This window comes from Heliangelus exortis, chromosome 4 (assembly GCF_036169615.1).
Source record: "Heliangelus exortis chromosome 4, bHelExo1.hap1, whole genome shotgun sequence".
NCBI lineage: Eukaryota > Metazoa > Chordata > Aves > Apodiformes > Trochilidae > Heliangelus > Heliangelus exortis.
In genome coordinates this window covers 40,492,093-40,507,107 of record NC_092425.1, presented here as the reverse complement: position 1 = coordinate 40,507,107, position 15,015 = coordinate 40,492,093, and the positions used below count along the sequence as shown (strand labels likewise).

Here is a 15,015-nt window from a genome sequence, read left to right as displayed (position 1 = left end):
TTCCTTTTGGCAAACGACTCAGCAGAAGGAGCACTGGAAGGAGCAGCTGTCACTTGGAGACCCTTTCAAAACCACCAAGGAAGTCACCCACTATCTGAGCCACTGGAAAAGTCTGCTGAGTGATTACACCCTGGAATTTGAAGAACTGACTGAAAAGCTTGACAGTGAGGCCAGTGAAGAGCTGAAAGAGCTTCTGTTCAGTCTAGCAGAGAAAGCTGCTGAAGAGCTTAAACGTGTTCAGTATGGAGGATTTGTGCAAGAACTGGTTAAGCTCAGTGTTCCAAAGATGTTCCTGCTGGAAGCTGTGGAGGAACATAAAAAAGAGATGGTTGTTAAACATGAGCAGCTGGAGAGGGAAGAGTGGGAGAAGAACACAGCAGCTGAAGAGCTGCTGCAGCTCACCAGGCAGAAGCTGAGCCAAGAACTGGAAATGAGCCTTTTGGAACAAAAAAAATCAAGGAGCTGGGAACAATCAGTGTTCATGCAAGTATCTCTCTGTACCTCTTTTCCTTAGCTTTTCTTGGAAATACAGATGAAGTAACAGCTATGACACCTGGCTGGGATAATTCCTAATGGGAAGTTCTCTGTCCTGCACTCAGGAATTGATTTTCCACCAGTGCTGTGATGGAAATCCCTGGGAAACAGCAGTTTGGAAACCCAAAGGGTGGAGGTTTTTTGTCCTTCTGTTCATCCCATGCCAGGTTTCCCTTCTACATCTCTCATTACTATTCTCAGCCTGTCCTCAGAGCTTCAGCAGCTTTGGAAATGTTATTTAGTCCATCAGGCTTCATTAGCCCTGTATTCAATTTTGATTTATTCCTCCTAGCCACAAGTCAAGCCTTGCTCATCAGGTGCTTGCTTTAAGCTCTGCCAGAGCATTTCTTCAAATAAACTTCTGAGTATGAATATTACCTGAAGATTTACACCTGTGCAGTGTCCATTTCATAACAGATACTGCTAGAGACCTGGAAAGAGGAAAAAATACTCTGCTTTCAAACTTTTAGCTTTAGGGGAAGCAGCTAGAACAGGCAAACCTGTATTTCTTAGGTCTGCTATTTTTTATTAAATACTCTTTAAGAAAATGTTTCAGTCACAAGATGATCAATGTAGTGCAAGGTTAGTCACAACTGGAAAATTAAATTAATCTTTAGCTTGCTTTATTTTTAAGTCAACTTCATTGTGACCTGAAGTTCAGTCCTCCAGATTTCTGTGCTCAGAACGTTCTTTCTACAAAACAGGAACTCTGAGTGATTCAAATTGCTGCTAAAATGTGTTCTGTATTGTTCAGGCTTCTACAGGTTGTTTTTTTAACAAAGAACAGCCAGAACCCTTGTGACTTGGTGGTGGGGAGGATGACATATATGAGTTAAATAAAAAAGTATCTCTTTATTGTATTTTTTTTCACCTCTCAGTGGCTGTGACTGCTAAGTGCTGGAAAACAACACAGAGAGGCTTTACAGGCAATTTTTATCTCCATTTCAGCCCTAGGCTCCCTTTTATTATCTGATGAGCTAGAAGGATTCTGTGCATAGAAAATGTATTAAACTATTTGTTTATTAAATATTTAAAACTTGTTTCATCGTGAAGATGAAGCTTTACAGTCCAGGAGGTTCTCTGTACAGAATTTAAGGCATTGTCAAGGATATTTTAAACAGCTTGGTCCTATGTCTGGAAGCTTTAGCTGATGTATAAATAAAATAAAAAAGGATGGTCAATGTCATGTCTAGTATTTTTTTTCTCACATTTTATGCAATGTTGCCCATGTCACTGAACAATAAATGGATTATGTTGTGTTTTTGGTTTTTTTTAACAGGCATCTTCTACATTTACCCCTCTCATTCTCAGAAGAGGAATTGCTGAGAATGAGGCAAGAGCTGCACTGCTGCTTCTCCCAGGTAGACAGCAGCTTGGCTTGGCCCAAAATAAGAGCAAGAACCTTGCTCCAGGCTTTCGAGCTGGAGAGGAGGGAGGCAGAGATGCTGAAAGTTGATCAGAATTTGGCAGTGATCAATAAACAGGTGGGAATGATGTGGGATCAGTGTGGGGATGGTGTTACCTGTGGGTTGTGTCTGCCTTGGCTGCAGAGAAGAGTCCATCACTTCTCCATAGGGGCCACCTTGAAGATAACAGTTTGGGTTAAAAAAATTAGATAAATAAGAGGGTTTTTTTTTCCTAGACCTGCATCTTTCTACTGGTAGCCTGTCCTCTGGCTTTCCCAAGAAAAAAAAATATAATTCTAAAGAAGCAGATGAGTGGCCAAAAGGAATTGTACCTCTGAAGAGAGTCAGTGAAATGCCAAAAAATTGAGCAATGCTGAGCCTGGAACGTGGTGGGGCCTTTCCAGCCCAGCCTGAGATTTTTCTGGCAGCCCCTCCATATTATTAAGCTTGACACCAAATCAAGGAAATATTTAGGGAGTTTCTTTAGGAGGATGTTCTCTGTTGTCTTGTCCGTTTAGGAAAGTAGTTTTTGAATTAGTTTTTTGCAGGAATTTGTGCTTGGTTTCTGTTTCTTCTTTCCAAAAGAATCGAGGGTTGGGTTTTCTGTTTATTGGGGTTTTTTCCAAATCTAAATACATAAAAGATGAAGCATCTTCACTCAAAGTTAGGCATTCCCAACAAGAAGTCTGTCTTATTAGTTGTCTAAATTATTATTATTATTAAAGTCCTTCAATGGAATATAAAACCTGTAGAATCATACTTTTCCCTCCCCCTCCTCTTTAAGAACTGAAAATGACTTGCTGCATAAATTGTATCTGACAAAATAAAAAGAAGGGGTTTCTTCTGCTTTATTTTGGTTATTTTTCCTAAACTAAAACTACCTTGGCTTAATTGTACCAGGAGCCAGCCTAGGTCAAAACCTTAATAATTTCTAAAGTAGTAAAGAAGGAAACTGACTTTGCAAAGCCTTATAGGTGAGCAGGTCTGCTCATTTCCCCAGGAGTACATTCCATGTGGTTGATATTCTTGTAAAGAAATATAAAGGTCAAGGGTAATTTGATTACATGGAATGGTGCCTCTTAATGCTATCATGGTTCATTTGTGATTCATATAATGTGGCTTGAAAACAATGTACTTCTTAAATTAATGTTCTTTGTTCATGTTGAAGCATGCAGAGGAGGAGAGTTAAAATACCAGTTAAAAATCTCCTCTTATTTTCACTGCCAAGGATCATTTAAAATCAGATTTATGTGCTAGCAGTTCTCATGGAAAGGATGAATATAGAATTCTCCTTGAAAAAAATCAAAAAAAAGTGTCTAACTATGCATGTCTGAAAGGAATTTTCTGAATGAATAGGCAGCACTTTCATTTTAGAAATATAATCTCAGTGAATCTCTCCTTGCCAAGTGGTTTATTAGTTGGTGGATCTGCCAATAAGAGCAAGTGATAATCATAATATTAGCATCCTACTACACCTCTTACAAAGAAACTACTTTGTGCTCATCTTCTTACTGCAGCATTCCAAACTTAAAAAAACGGGATCCAGGAATAGAAATAAGATAGATATTCTGAAGAAATCTTTAAAGGACAAAATTGTCATTTATGAAGACTCAGTGAAAGATGAAAATTTGAATAAGGTGAGTGGAAATTTTTCTGTACTGAGGTAAAAAACCTGGCTGTTCAGGAACTGAAGAATTCTCTGTTTCTATCAATGTAAGAACCAGATAAAAAAGGTATTGGGTGTCATGGCATGAGCCATCTCTCTACTCATGCCTGGATGTTGTATTTCAAGTTTGTTTTGGCTTTTTTTGTAATTTTTAAGATTTAGTTTTAAGTTTTGCACCTTAGAGCTGCTTTCATGACTCACCCTGTGTTCTTCATGTGGTTCTGGAGCTTGGTACATGCAAGATTCCCCTGCATCCTGTAATTTCTTAATAAGTCTTTTAAAGAAGTCTTAATAAGTCTTTTAAAACATGGAAGGAGCTTCCCTGCCTACTTCACTTGAGTGAAACTTCATTCTTGGAGCTGTCCTAATGCTTTTGAAACCTCAGAAATAGGTTTTCAGATCCAAAGGCTTCTTGGAGAGGGGGTGAGTTTATTTGCAGAGAGCATGTTGAAAGGGAGCCTTAATTCTGATGGATATTTCTTAAGAGGCTCAGAGCCCCAGTGTAAAATTAATCCTTAAGGAAGGGAATTAAGGGCTATCTTGTTGAGCACCCAATCTTTTAAAATGAGAGCAGAAGCTTGGACAAGAATGCAACAAGTGGGCACCTGTGTTCTGGCAGCCTAATAATTTAATAAAAGTAATCTAAGAATGCCCCTAATCCTTCACTGGATTCATTTATACTTTTGGCTTCAATACCTAATGCCTTGAGCTCCAAAATTTGGAATTTATCTTCTGTATTGTCACTTGAAGCAGGGGCCCAGCTCTTACATTACAAACAGTACTTGTGCAGTGTGAATATTTAGTTGGAATCTTGTTTTAAAATTGGGAAGCCAGCTTCTCTAAGCCTCTTTATTTGAGTTTTAGGTTCACCATCTGGCATACCTGGGGTCATTCCAGTGGTGTGGCTGCACAGGAGTTATAAAAAGCCAAATCCTTTGGGCTTTTCCCAATAAGGAAGCCAAATTGTTATTAAGGAAACTCACAATATCATAGGAGACAAAAGTATTGCAGTAAACCCTGCATTGATCACAGAAATAGGATTATTCTTTCACCCCTTGCAGCCTGCTACCTCCTTCCTCATTTAGAATCTTAAAATTCTAAATATTTTTTATGTTTAATGTGAATACTTTTATCAGCTGAAACTGCAGAGGAAATTCCAGGTGAGGAGGAAGGATGCTCAGCTCTCTGTCTCCTGCAGCCTTCACCTGGTGCCTTGGGTCCTGTTGTGCACCAGGGTGGTTGGAAAGTGGTTTCCACCTCAATGCTTATGAAATGATCATCAGAATATTTTCTGATACTGTAAATGAGATTTACATGAGAAATGTCTGGGGTTGAAGGTACCCGAGTATGTTTTTGGGTAGTTCCCTTTATTTGTGATATACTTGGAAAGTGCCTGTTAGCAATTAGTCTGAACTAAATATGGAATTTAGAAGTCAGTTCTTTCAAGCAATGGGCTAATTTAAAGCATTGGCAATTTTTGTGTAGTTTGGATGCTTCTGTGGTGGAACCAGTAGCAAATGTCCAGTCCTACAAGAGCCGATTTGTCATAACACTGATAATATTACATCAAATAATACAATGTCAAGCAGTATTTTACAGTCTCCTTGGTATGATCCAAGACTAATATCCAAGTATATTGTCAGGGTTTAACACTGGCCTGGCAATTAAACTGAGTACCAGACGCTCTCTATTAATCTCTCTCTCCTCCCTGATAAGAAAGGAGAGAGAATAAGGGAGAGAGACTGATGGGTTGGAAACTAAACTACACAACTTTAATGAAACAGGAATGATAAATAGGAAAAATTACTAAATCTATACAAATATACAAGAAAATGGATACCACATTCCTCCCTCCTTTCCCCCAATAACTCTCACATCACTCCCAAGGCTGCAGGGCAGCTCTGGGAAAGTCCAGGCTGGAATCCTGGAATCAGCAGCAGTTGGGAACTGGAGGCAGGAACACACAGATCCAGGCTGGAATGGATCAGAACCACAGGCAGGTGAACAGACGGGATCCTTCCAGGATGCCGGGTGAAGGAAGGGAAGCAGGAAAGGCAGGAAGGGCAGGAAGCAGGAAGCTGGAAGCAGGAAATCGATGGCTTGGCCCTCATGATCCCTCAAATTTATCCTGAGGATGAGGTGTATGGGATGGAATCCTCTGTTTGGTCAGTTCTGGCATCTATCTTGTCCCTTCCTCCCCAAAGGAGGCTGCAGGTGGGACCTCTTTATGTTTTCCTCAGAGCTGAGCAGTGGCCTTGGCTCTGCACACCAGTCTCTAGCAGTAACTCTAAACATCAAGTGTTATCAGTCCTAGAAACACACACTGTCTGAGAAACTTGCTGGGAATTTCAGCAAGCGCAGCTACTTACAAGAGACTGAGCTAAAAGCAAAAGTACAAGACAGAAAATCACCTTTATCCTGGCCCAAACCAGGACATATATTAGTTTTTAACCAGTTTATGATTTAGCTTGTGATCAATATTTGATCCAGCTTCTGCTGAAGTCACCTTCCATGTCACACTGAAGCCAGCTCTGCTTTTGGGCTGTGATTTTTTCACAGTATTTCTGTTTGCAAAACTCCGAGTTCAGAAGTTACAGGAGGCAGAAAGAAATTTCTGGTGGGGTAGGGGCAGATAGTAATACCAGTTAAGTAATATGCAACATTCTGTTTGGTTAAGAGGAGCTAATTTGCTGTAAAATATTGAATATATGAATATGTCATTCCCACGTCTTTGGGCATGCTTGACATATGGCTTTGCACTTAGTAGTCTGCAAATAATACCTAGTTTTACAGTTTGGATCCAAAATATTATGATTCGTGGAATATACTGAATATATCAGATAAAACTCCTGTTATTTGGAGTGGCTGACAAAATTTTAAGTGTTCCTGTCATCAGTTTCATCTCTTTTGCCTTTGAATTGAGCGACGATTAAAATCCACATTATTGTTTTTCCTTAGGAGTGAACTTGAGTTGTCAACCTGCATTTCCATTCTTATTCATTATTCACTTTAATGGGGTCAAACCCCCACTAAAGGTGATCACTCATTTACTTAGTCATCTCTTCATAATCCAATTCTCCCCACATTTCAGGGATGTATAATACATTTTTAAATCCCTCAGCCTGAAACTGAGCCTCCTGTGAAGAAGCAAACTTTAAATTCAGTTCTGTGCACACACCTTTCATGACATTGCTGTCTAATTTTTTTTTATCTGCAGTTTTTAAAGGTTTATTGCATATTCTGTTCCCAAACCACAAGGGCAGCCTTGAGCTCTTACTAATTTTGAGACGGATAAAACAAATCTTACCCCCAAGATTTTCTCATTTTTTGAGATATTGTATAAATGTGTCTGGTTTGGATGGCAGTGCCTTAGACATGTAAATAAAAGCTGGAGGAAAAACAGGCTGAGCTCTTCAGTGCCTGCATAAAGTCATAATTCACTCAAGCACTGGTCCTCTAAAGCTTTCTATTAATCAAGAAGCTGCCCTAATCCATTGGGTAGGGAGCATCACAGGCTGCAAAGAAATAGTCCTTTTAAAAATGAACCTGTTTACTTCTAGCCAGGTAGATCTGCTTGAATGTTTTTTCCCTGTTCCTTGAATTGGTGCTAATGTAATGAAAATTCTGATATAAATCATTTAGTCCCCTGCAACAACAACAAAAAATTGGTTGTTCTCATCCATCTTCATTTTTCTGCTTTTAAGTGAACTCAAAGCTTGACACTGCCAAGGTTTTGAAAGGTGACTTGTGGTGTTAGATGTGCCCCTGATCACCTTGGTGGTGGTAGCAAAGTGTAATGTGGCTACTGGAATTGGACATGAATTCCCTGCCTTGCTTTAAAAACTATTTCTTGTGGTATTTGTTCAAATATCTGCTTTATAACCTTTCTCTTTAAAAAGCTCAACAACCCTCACCACTGAAAACAAGGGTGAGGGCAAATCATTGGAAACTTCACAACTAAAAGCTGAAAAAATTGGGCAGTCAGGCCCTATGGCTCTGAAAATCATAGTGGTTTTTTGTCCCAGTGATCCCAGTAGTATAAGAATTAACTCAACAAGCATTTCCATGAGCTCCCAACTTTGGCCACCTCTTCTGTGCTTTACTTGGAGAACTCTGCCTCCCATGTTCACAAATCACAGCAGTTTTTAGCATTTTATCTGAAGATTTCTCCTTGCCACTCACACACCCCATGGCTTTATTTGCAGCCCATAAGCTTATGAAACTATTCAGTTTTGCACACCTTTATTATTCAAGATAGATTTGTTAGATCAAGGGTAATGTTGAGAGGCAATGGCTGTGTTAAAAGATGGAGATTTGTTCAAGATACCAAGAAAATTAATCTTGCCTCTGTTTTGTGTCTGTAGGATGATTTCTTGCTCATGTTTTATAGTTGGCTTAATTCACATGAGTAGGAAATATTTCCTGAAGGTAACCTTGATTCAAGGACATTCCAGATGATGTAATGGAGACTTTGGAGAACATCATGTGAGCCCAAAGGAGAATATCAGAAGCCTATGCAGTTCCAAATCACATTTTTAATTTAGTTCCATCTCCTGGTTAATAAAATTTGGGTGATGCAGAGTCACTCTTAGCAGGTCTTGTATCAATAACATTGCCAGTGAGAATTCATGGGCACCATGTGACATGTTGATCATTTTAGAGACCTAAAAACTTGGTAGTAGCCTCCTTCCATGCTGCTTTGAAGCCAATCATGATTAGAGTCAATCAAATATTCTGATGAGGATGAATGGAATGAGTTTTCAATGCCTTCTGTACATAAACTCTCTATTTGTGCACAGATATTCTCAGGGACATGTCTTGTGCCAAATTAAATTTGCATGGCTTGTGGGAAGCCCTCCAGTGTCTAAAGGTTCTGGTTGACCTTGTCACCAGTTCACGTTTGCAAGGAAAATACTATTGGGCTTAATTCTTCTTGTTTTAGAGGCCAGTGAAAAAGTAGAGTTCAAGACTGCATGTGTTGCACAGGATGCCTGCCATGCCAAGACAGTAACCATGGGGGCATCCCACTGAAATGGGGTTGGGCTTTGGAAGAGGCCAAAGTTAGTGGGATAACTTTGTAGGATGCTCTCAGGTGCCCCAGTGATGGTGAACTGAGGTGAAATTCTGATTGGACACAAAAAAGGAAATTTTTCCCCATGAGGACAGTCAGACCTTGGAATGGTCTCCCAGGGGAAGGGGGGGATTCTCCACTTTGGGAAGTTTGAAGTCTCAGCTCTCTGGGGTGCTGAGAGATCTCAGAGGAACAATAATATCAGAAGGGTTGGAGCAGGGGATCCTTGGGGTCCCTTCCAACCTGGCACTCTGTGGTTCTGTGAAAATTAAAATTTTTTTTAGGATGCCTCCTTTGATGGTTCTTCCATCTGTCACAGGCAGTAATCTTGAGCATTAATTATTAAAATAAAGAAGAGCAGGAAGTTCTGAAAATGTTAATTTCTGAATTTTTCTGTGTGTGTGTGCTGTGAAACCCATCAGATTGCATTTGTCAGGAACAAAAGAGAATTTAGTGAGGAAAAAACACTGCCCTGTGCTACTGAGCATGGTACAGATGGGCTGGTTCTGTGCTCAGATTTGTTTTAAATCTACTCTGTAGGGCAGCAGTTGACAGCAGCACCATGTAGTCAACCTCTTTTGTCACTTTTTGTCACTAAAGCTTGGAATTTAATATTAAAAGCACTCCTTAAAGGAATACATCACTTTATAAGAGAAAAACATTGCATTTTTTGCAGCTTTACAGGGTAGTAGTCATGCTCGTGCACATAATTATTTTCTGTTAATTGTGTTCTCTTTTGTCTCTTGGTATTTTTTAGGTTAAGGGTGAATTGCTGCTGGAGAGAGAGCATCAGCTGCGTGACCTGGAAGATAAATTTGGGGAGCACATTGCTGCTTTAGCCTTTCAAAAGGCTAATAAGAAATCCCAAATGTTGGAGCTGTACACAGCTATGATAAGTCTGCAAGCCTTGCTCTTTGAGCAACTCAGCACATCAAAAACCCTGTCAAAATTGGAATGTGTCCAGATTTTAGAAGCACATCACCCTGTAAGTAATGATGTTGTGAAAAGGAAAAACTCCTGGGAGGAGAAGGCAACTTTCACAGGAGCTTTTTTGCCTTGGATTTAACTGGGTTGTTTGCAGCTCCTGGTGGTCCAGCCTTTCATTTCTGTCATTATATCAACTTTAATGCACTTGGTAAAAGAAGCAAACAGAAAAAAAAGTATTAGAGACAGGGAAGATTGTGCAGTATTAGTATTATTTTTTTTTTTTTTATAACACTATGCTTAGAGATCCAAAGTCAGAAAAATTTTAGTGGCTGATTAATACCAAAGTTTTATTGATTGCAGTGATGAAAATTGGGAAGTGATGATGAACCATGACTGGTGTGTAAATTTTCATATCTTGGTGAAAAAATTGTCCACAATACAGTGCTATTTTATACAGTAAAATCCATAACCATCCAATATGCTTCAATCATCAAATTTTTCAAGCTTACTCACAGAGTTTCAATAACATACAGGTTTAAACTTTGGAAAAGCCTCTTTCCTTCATTGTAGTTATTTCATACTTGGTCTGTCCTAATCCTTTTTTCATACCTCAATGCTCTGTGTTCATAAGGATTTTTATTAAATTTTTTTGCATCTGCTGTTTGCAGCCATCCAAGTGAGGCTTTGGGAGAGCTCTGGAGCAGAACAAACAAAATGGGTTTTTTAAGAGCAAAACCTCTTTGCTAGAGGGCATCATGAGAAGCTGTGGCTCTGAAAATCCTGGGTTAATTTTTAATGCTCTCATCCCTACAAAGTTTCTCTTGGAGTGGCAGTTGGAATGTTTGTGTGCTCCCAGTTCTGCTTCAGTTTCATTGGGTTTGGAGGAAGTAGTGGGAGTTGTATTTGCTGGGAGTATTAAAAATAATTTAGTGTGGAATTATTGCCATTTATACAGTGTGAAGGGGCTCTGCAAAGAGGTGGCTTTTAGCTTTCTTTTTTTTCTTTTTTTTCCTTTTTTTCCTCCTTTCTTTTTTTCTTCTTTTTTACTTTTTTTAGTCTTCTTTCTTTCTTTTCTTTTTCCTTTTTTTCCCTTTCCCTTTTCCCTTTTCCTTTTTCCCTTTTCCTTTTTCCTTTTTCCTTTTTTCCTTTTTCCTTTTTTTCCTTTTTCCTTTTTTTCCTTTTTCTTTCTTTATTTTTAACCTGTTTTCTTTTTTCTTTTGCTCCTTTTTCTTGTCTTTTGCTTCTTTTTTCTTTCCTTTTTTATTTTTTACCTTTTTTCTCCTTTTTTCCTTTTTTATTTCGTCTTTTTTCTTTTTTCCTTTTCTTTTTTCCTTTTTTCTTTTTCTTTCCTTTTTCCTTTTTCTTTTTTCCTTTTATTTCTTTTTTTCTCTTTCTCTTTCTCTTTCTCTTTCTCTTTCTCTTTCTCTTTCTCTTTCTCTTTCTCTTTCCCTTTCCCTTTCCCTTTCCCTTTCCCTTTCCCTCTCCCTCTCCCTTTCCCTCTCCCTTTCCCTCTCCCTTTCCCTCTCCCTTTCCCTCTCCTTTTCCTTTTCCTTTTCCTTTTCCTTTTCCTTTTCCTTTTCCTTTTCCTTTTCCTTTTCCTTTTCCTTTTCCTTTTCCTTTTCCTTTTCCTTTTCCTTTTCCTTTTCCTTTTCCTTTTCCTTTTCCTTTTCCTTTTCCTTTTCCTTTTCCTTTCCCTTTCCCTTTCCCTTTCCCTTTCCCTTTCCCTTTCCCTTTCCCTTTCCCTTTCCCTTTCCCTTTCCCTTTCCCTTTCCCTTTCCCTTTCCCTTTCCCTTTCCCTTTCCCTTTCCCTTTCCCTTTCCCTTTCCCTTTCCCTTTCCCTTTCCCTTTCCCTTTCCCTTTCCCTTCTTTCCCCTTCTTTCCCCTTCTTTCCCCTTCTTTCCCCTTCTTTCCCCTTCTTTCCCCTTCTTTCCCCTTCTTTCCCCTTCTTTCCCCTTCTTTCCCCTTCTTTTCCCTTCTTTTTCCTTTTCCCTCTTTCTTTTTTTTTTCCTTTTTCCTTTTTTTCCTTTTTCCTTTTTCCTTTTCTTTCTTTTTTTTTTGTGTCTTTGTTTTTTTTTTGGTTTTGTTTGTTTGGTTTTTTTTTTTCCTTTTGTTCCTCTTTTTTTTTCTTTTTTTTTCTTTTTTTTTTTTCTTCTTCAGCCTGACTGAATTTTTTCCAGGTCCAATTCTGTCCTTTTCATCATTCCATATATTTTAACCTCCAGGAGACTGAAGAGCTTGCCAGGAAGCTGGAGTATGAGATGCTGCAGAAGGAGTCAGCTCAGCAGCATCACCTGATGCCCAGGCAGAGCTGCACTTCACCTAAACTGGGGCTTTCCAATGAAGCTGTGGAACCAAATGCAGACAGACAGGTGACAATTCTGCTGAGACAGGCCATGAATAAATGTAGGGGGTTTATAAACCTTCACCAGCAAAGGTAAGTGCTTTTATTTCATTGCATTTATTTGATTTTATTTTATTTTGTAACTTTGACAAAGTTACTGCAGCCCTTACAAGCTGTTAAATACCACAGAGAAACAGCAAGCTGAACATTCTGCTGCCTTGGGAAGAGTTCAATATTAATTCTGTCTTTCCCTTTAGCTTGAGAGATGAGCAATGGAACTGTGCTGTGCTTGAAGATCTCCTGGAAAAAATAGAAATGGATGCATTTTTGGCACTTTATAGTCAGGTGAGCATGAAACTGAACAAAGCTTCCAAGCTGAAATTACAGCTGTTTCTGGAAATCAGTTTTTCTTGCTTTTTTTGCCAACTTTTTGAGAAGTATTTGGACCCAGTTCTGCTAATAGTCACTCCCAGTTCTGGTTTTTGTAGCCTGTATTAGCATTCACTTCAGTTAATTCTGACCTACTTTCAGCCTTTTGCATTTTACTTTTATACTTTTTGTTCACTCCTGGATCTTTTTCAGGGCTTGTCCAGTTGCATTTCATTCCGTGGAGAGTTGCTGAGGTTTTTTTGCTTTTAGAAACAGATCCCCAGTCTGATTTTCCTGTGATGAGACAAGGGTTTTGTTTAGGCTTTAATCAGTGTTAGGGAGGATTTACACTGATTGTGTTACAAAGAGAAAAGACTGATACCCTGTATCATTACTCATATTTTCATAAAGAGCATCACCTCTTCAGGTAATCTGCAATCTATTGACTGCCTGGCAGTGCCACACGAGGCTTGAAAAATGAATCCCTGGTGTCCCCAAACTCTACCTTGCTGAAGGTATATAAGAAGAAGAGAATCATAGAATCACAGAATTGGCTGGGTTGGAAGGGACCTCAGAGATCATCAAGTCCAACCCTTGATCCACTCCCGCTGCAGTTCCCAGCCCATGGCACTGAGTGCCACATCCAGGCTCTTTTGAAATATCTCCAGGGATGGAGAATCCACCCCTTCCCTGGGCAGCCCATTCCAATGGCTGATCACCCTCTCTGGAAAGAAATTCTTTCTCATGTCCAACCTAAACCTCCCCTGGCACAACTTGAGACCTCTTGTGCCCTCTTGTCTTGCTGAGAGTTGCCTGGGAAAAGAGCCCAACCCCCCCCTGGCTCCAACCTCCTTTCAGGGAGTTGGAGAGAGTGATGAGGTCTCCCCTGAGCCTCCTCTTCTCCAGCCTCAACACCCCCAGCTCCCTCAGCCCTTCCTCACAGGACTTGTGCTGGATCCCTTCCCAGCCTCCTTGCTCTTCTCTGGACCTGCTCCAGCACCTCAAGCTCCTTCCTGAGCTGAGGGGCCCAGAACTGGACACAGGACTCAAGCTGTGGCCTCCCCAGGGCTGAGCACAGGGGCAGAATCCCTTCCCTGGACCTGCTGGCCACGCTCTTCCTGAGCCAGCCCAGGATGCCATTGGCCTTCTTGGCCACCTGGGCACACTGCTGGCTCCTCTTCAGCTTCCTGGCAATCCAGACTCCCAGCTCCCTTTCTGCCACTCTGTGCCCAGCCTGGAGCTCCCCATGGGGTTGTTGTGGCCAAAGTGCAGGACCCGGCACTTGGCCTTGTTGAACCTCATCCCGTTGGGATCAGCCCAACTCTCCAGTCTGTCCAGGTCCCTCTGCAGAGCCCTCCTGCCTTCCAGCTGATCCACACTCCCCCCAGCTTAGTGTCATCTGCAAATTTGCTGATGATGGACTCAATCCCCTCATCTAAATCATCAATAAAGATATTAAACAGCACTGGGCCCAACACTGATCCCTGGGGGACACCAGAGACCTGGTGTTGAAGCTTTTCACTTCCAAGGATCTTTTCTGTCAGGGTCAGGAATGGTTTGCAGTCACCTGCATCACAAACTGAGAGCTCCAGCAAGCCAAGGAGGGACCACTTCAATTTTCCTGTGGCTCACCTTGTTTCTGCTCATTTTTCTGACCTCTTTATCCCCTCCTTAGTTAAATGTCTACTGGAGGTCAGCTCCTCTCATAAAGAATTGAAGTGAGGCTCCTCTCTTAGGAGACTCACCTGGAAGGCACCACCTGGGTTCAGATCCTGACTCTGATTTGGGTAATTTCAAGAACTCCTAAAGCTGACAGGAGTGGGATGATCACTTCTGGCTCTGTTTCTGGAGGGAACAGCTGGGCTCCATCAACAGCCTCCCTAGGAAGCCTGTGCCAGTGTCTTAGCACCCTCATAGTGATGATTTTTTTCCTAATATCTAACCTAAATCTCCCATTTTTAAGTTAAAACCATTACCCCTTGGCCTGTCCCAGTTGAGAGGTTAAAATCATTGTTTCACAGATCACAGGTGCTTGCAAAAAGAATATATAATAATTTTCACAGTAGCCACTCCTCTTGGCACATCAACAGGAGAACAATGACCCTTAAAATTACAGTTTTTGACATCTTGAAGGCAGAGACCTCAGACCATCACTGCTGCCTCCCTGGGCTTTGAAATCCTGTACAGTGTTCAGTGTGTGCTTTAGGGACTGGGGTTGATGGGGTTTGTAAGATGAAGAAATAATCAATTTGTGTAAATATGCACTAGATATACTATTGAGGTTTTTCTCTTGCTGTATTTATTCATATAAAATGTATTCTGGGACAAACTTGAATGAAATTCCATAAAACCTTTGCATATTTACCCTGCTGATATACAAACCAAACCCTCTGTTCTCACCAAGTATAATAAGTCCAAACTATAATTCCAAACCTGACTACTCTTAATTCAACTCTATGTGATATGTGCTTAGCAGAATAGAAATTTAGGAATTTATTAAGGTTCACAGTGTAACTTGTTCCTACTTTTGGATGTGATCAGCCCTCAGGAGCTGAGGCAGGAATTGATTTTTAAATCTTTTCTCCCCCCTGTTTTTGTACTCCAGCTGTTGTACCTCTATATCTTCCACTTACTCTTCCATTTAAAGAGGATTTTCCCCTTTAGTTTTCAGAACTGTGAGTGCAGCCTTCTCTGGAAAACC

General features: G+C 40.4%; 1 protein-coding gene across 1 annotated transcript in view; it reads left to right on the top strand.

Annotated features, from left to right (window-relative positions):
- EVC2 (EvC ciliary complex subunit 2) overlaps window positions 1-15,015 on the top strand; it is a 61,526-nt gene that overhangs the window by 40,942 nt on the left and 5,569 nt on the right. Inside the window, 6 exon segments of the mRNA XM_071743977.1 lie at window positions 23-483; window positions 1,814-2,018; window positions 3,458-3,577; window positions 9,435-9,662; window positions 11,827-12,038; window positions 12,203-12,290. Coding sequence (XP_071600078.1) covers window positions 23-483; window positions 1,814-2,018; window positions 3,458-3,577; window positions 9,435-9,662; window positions 11,827-12,038; window positions 12,203-12,290 — 1,314 coding nt within the window.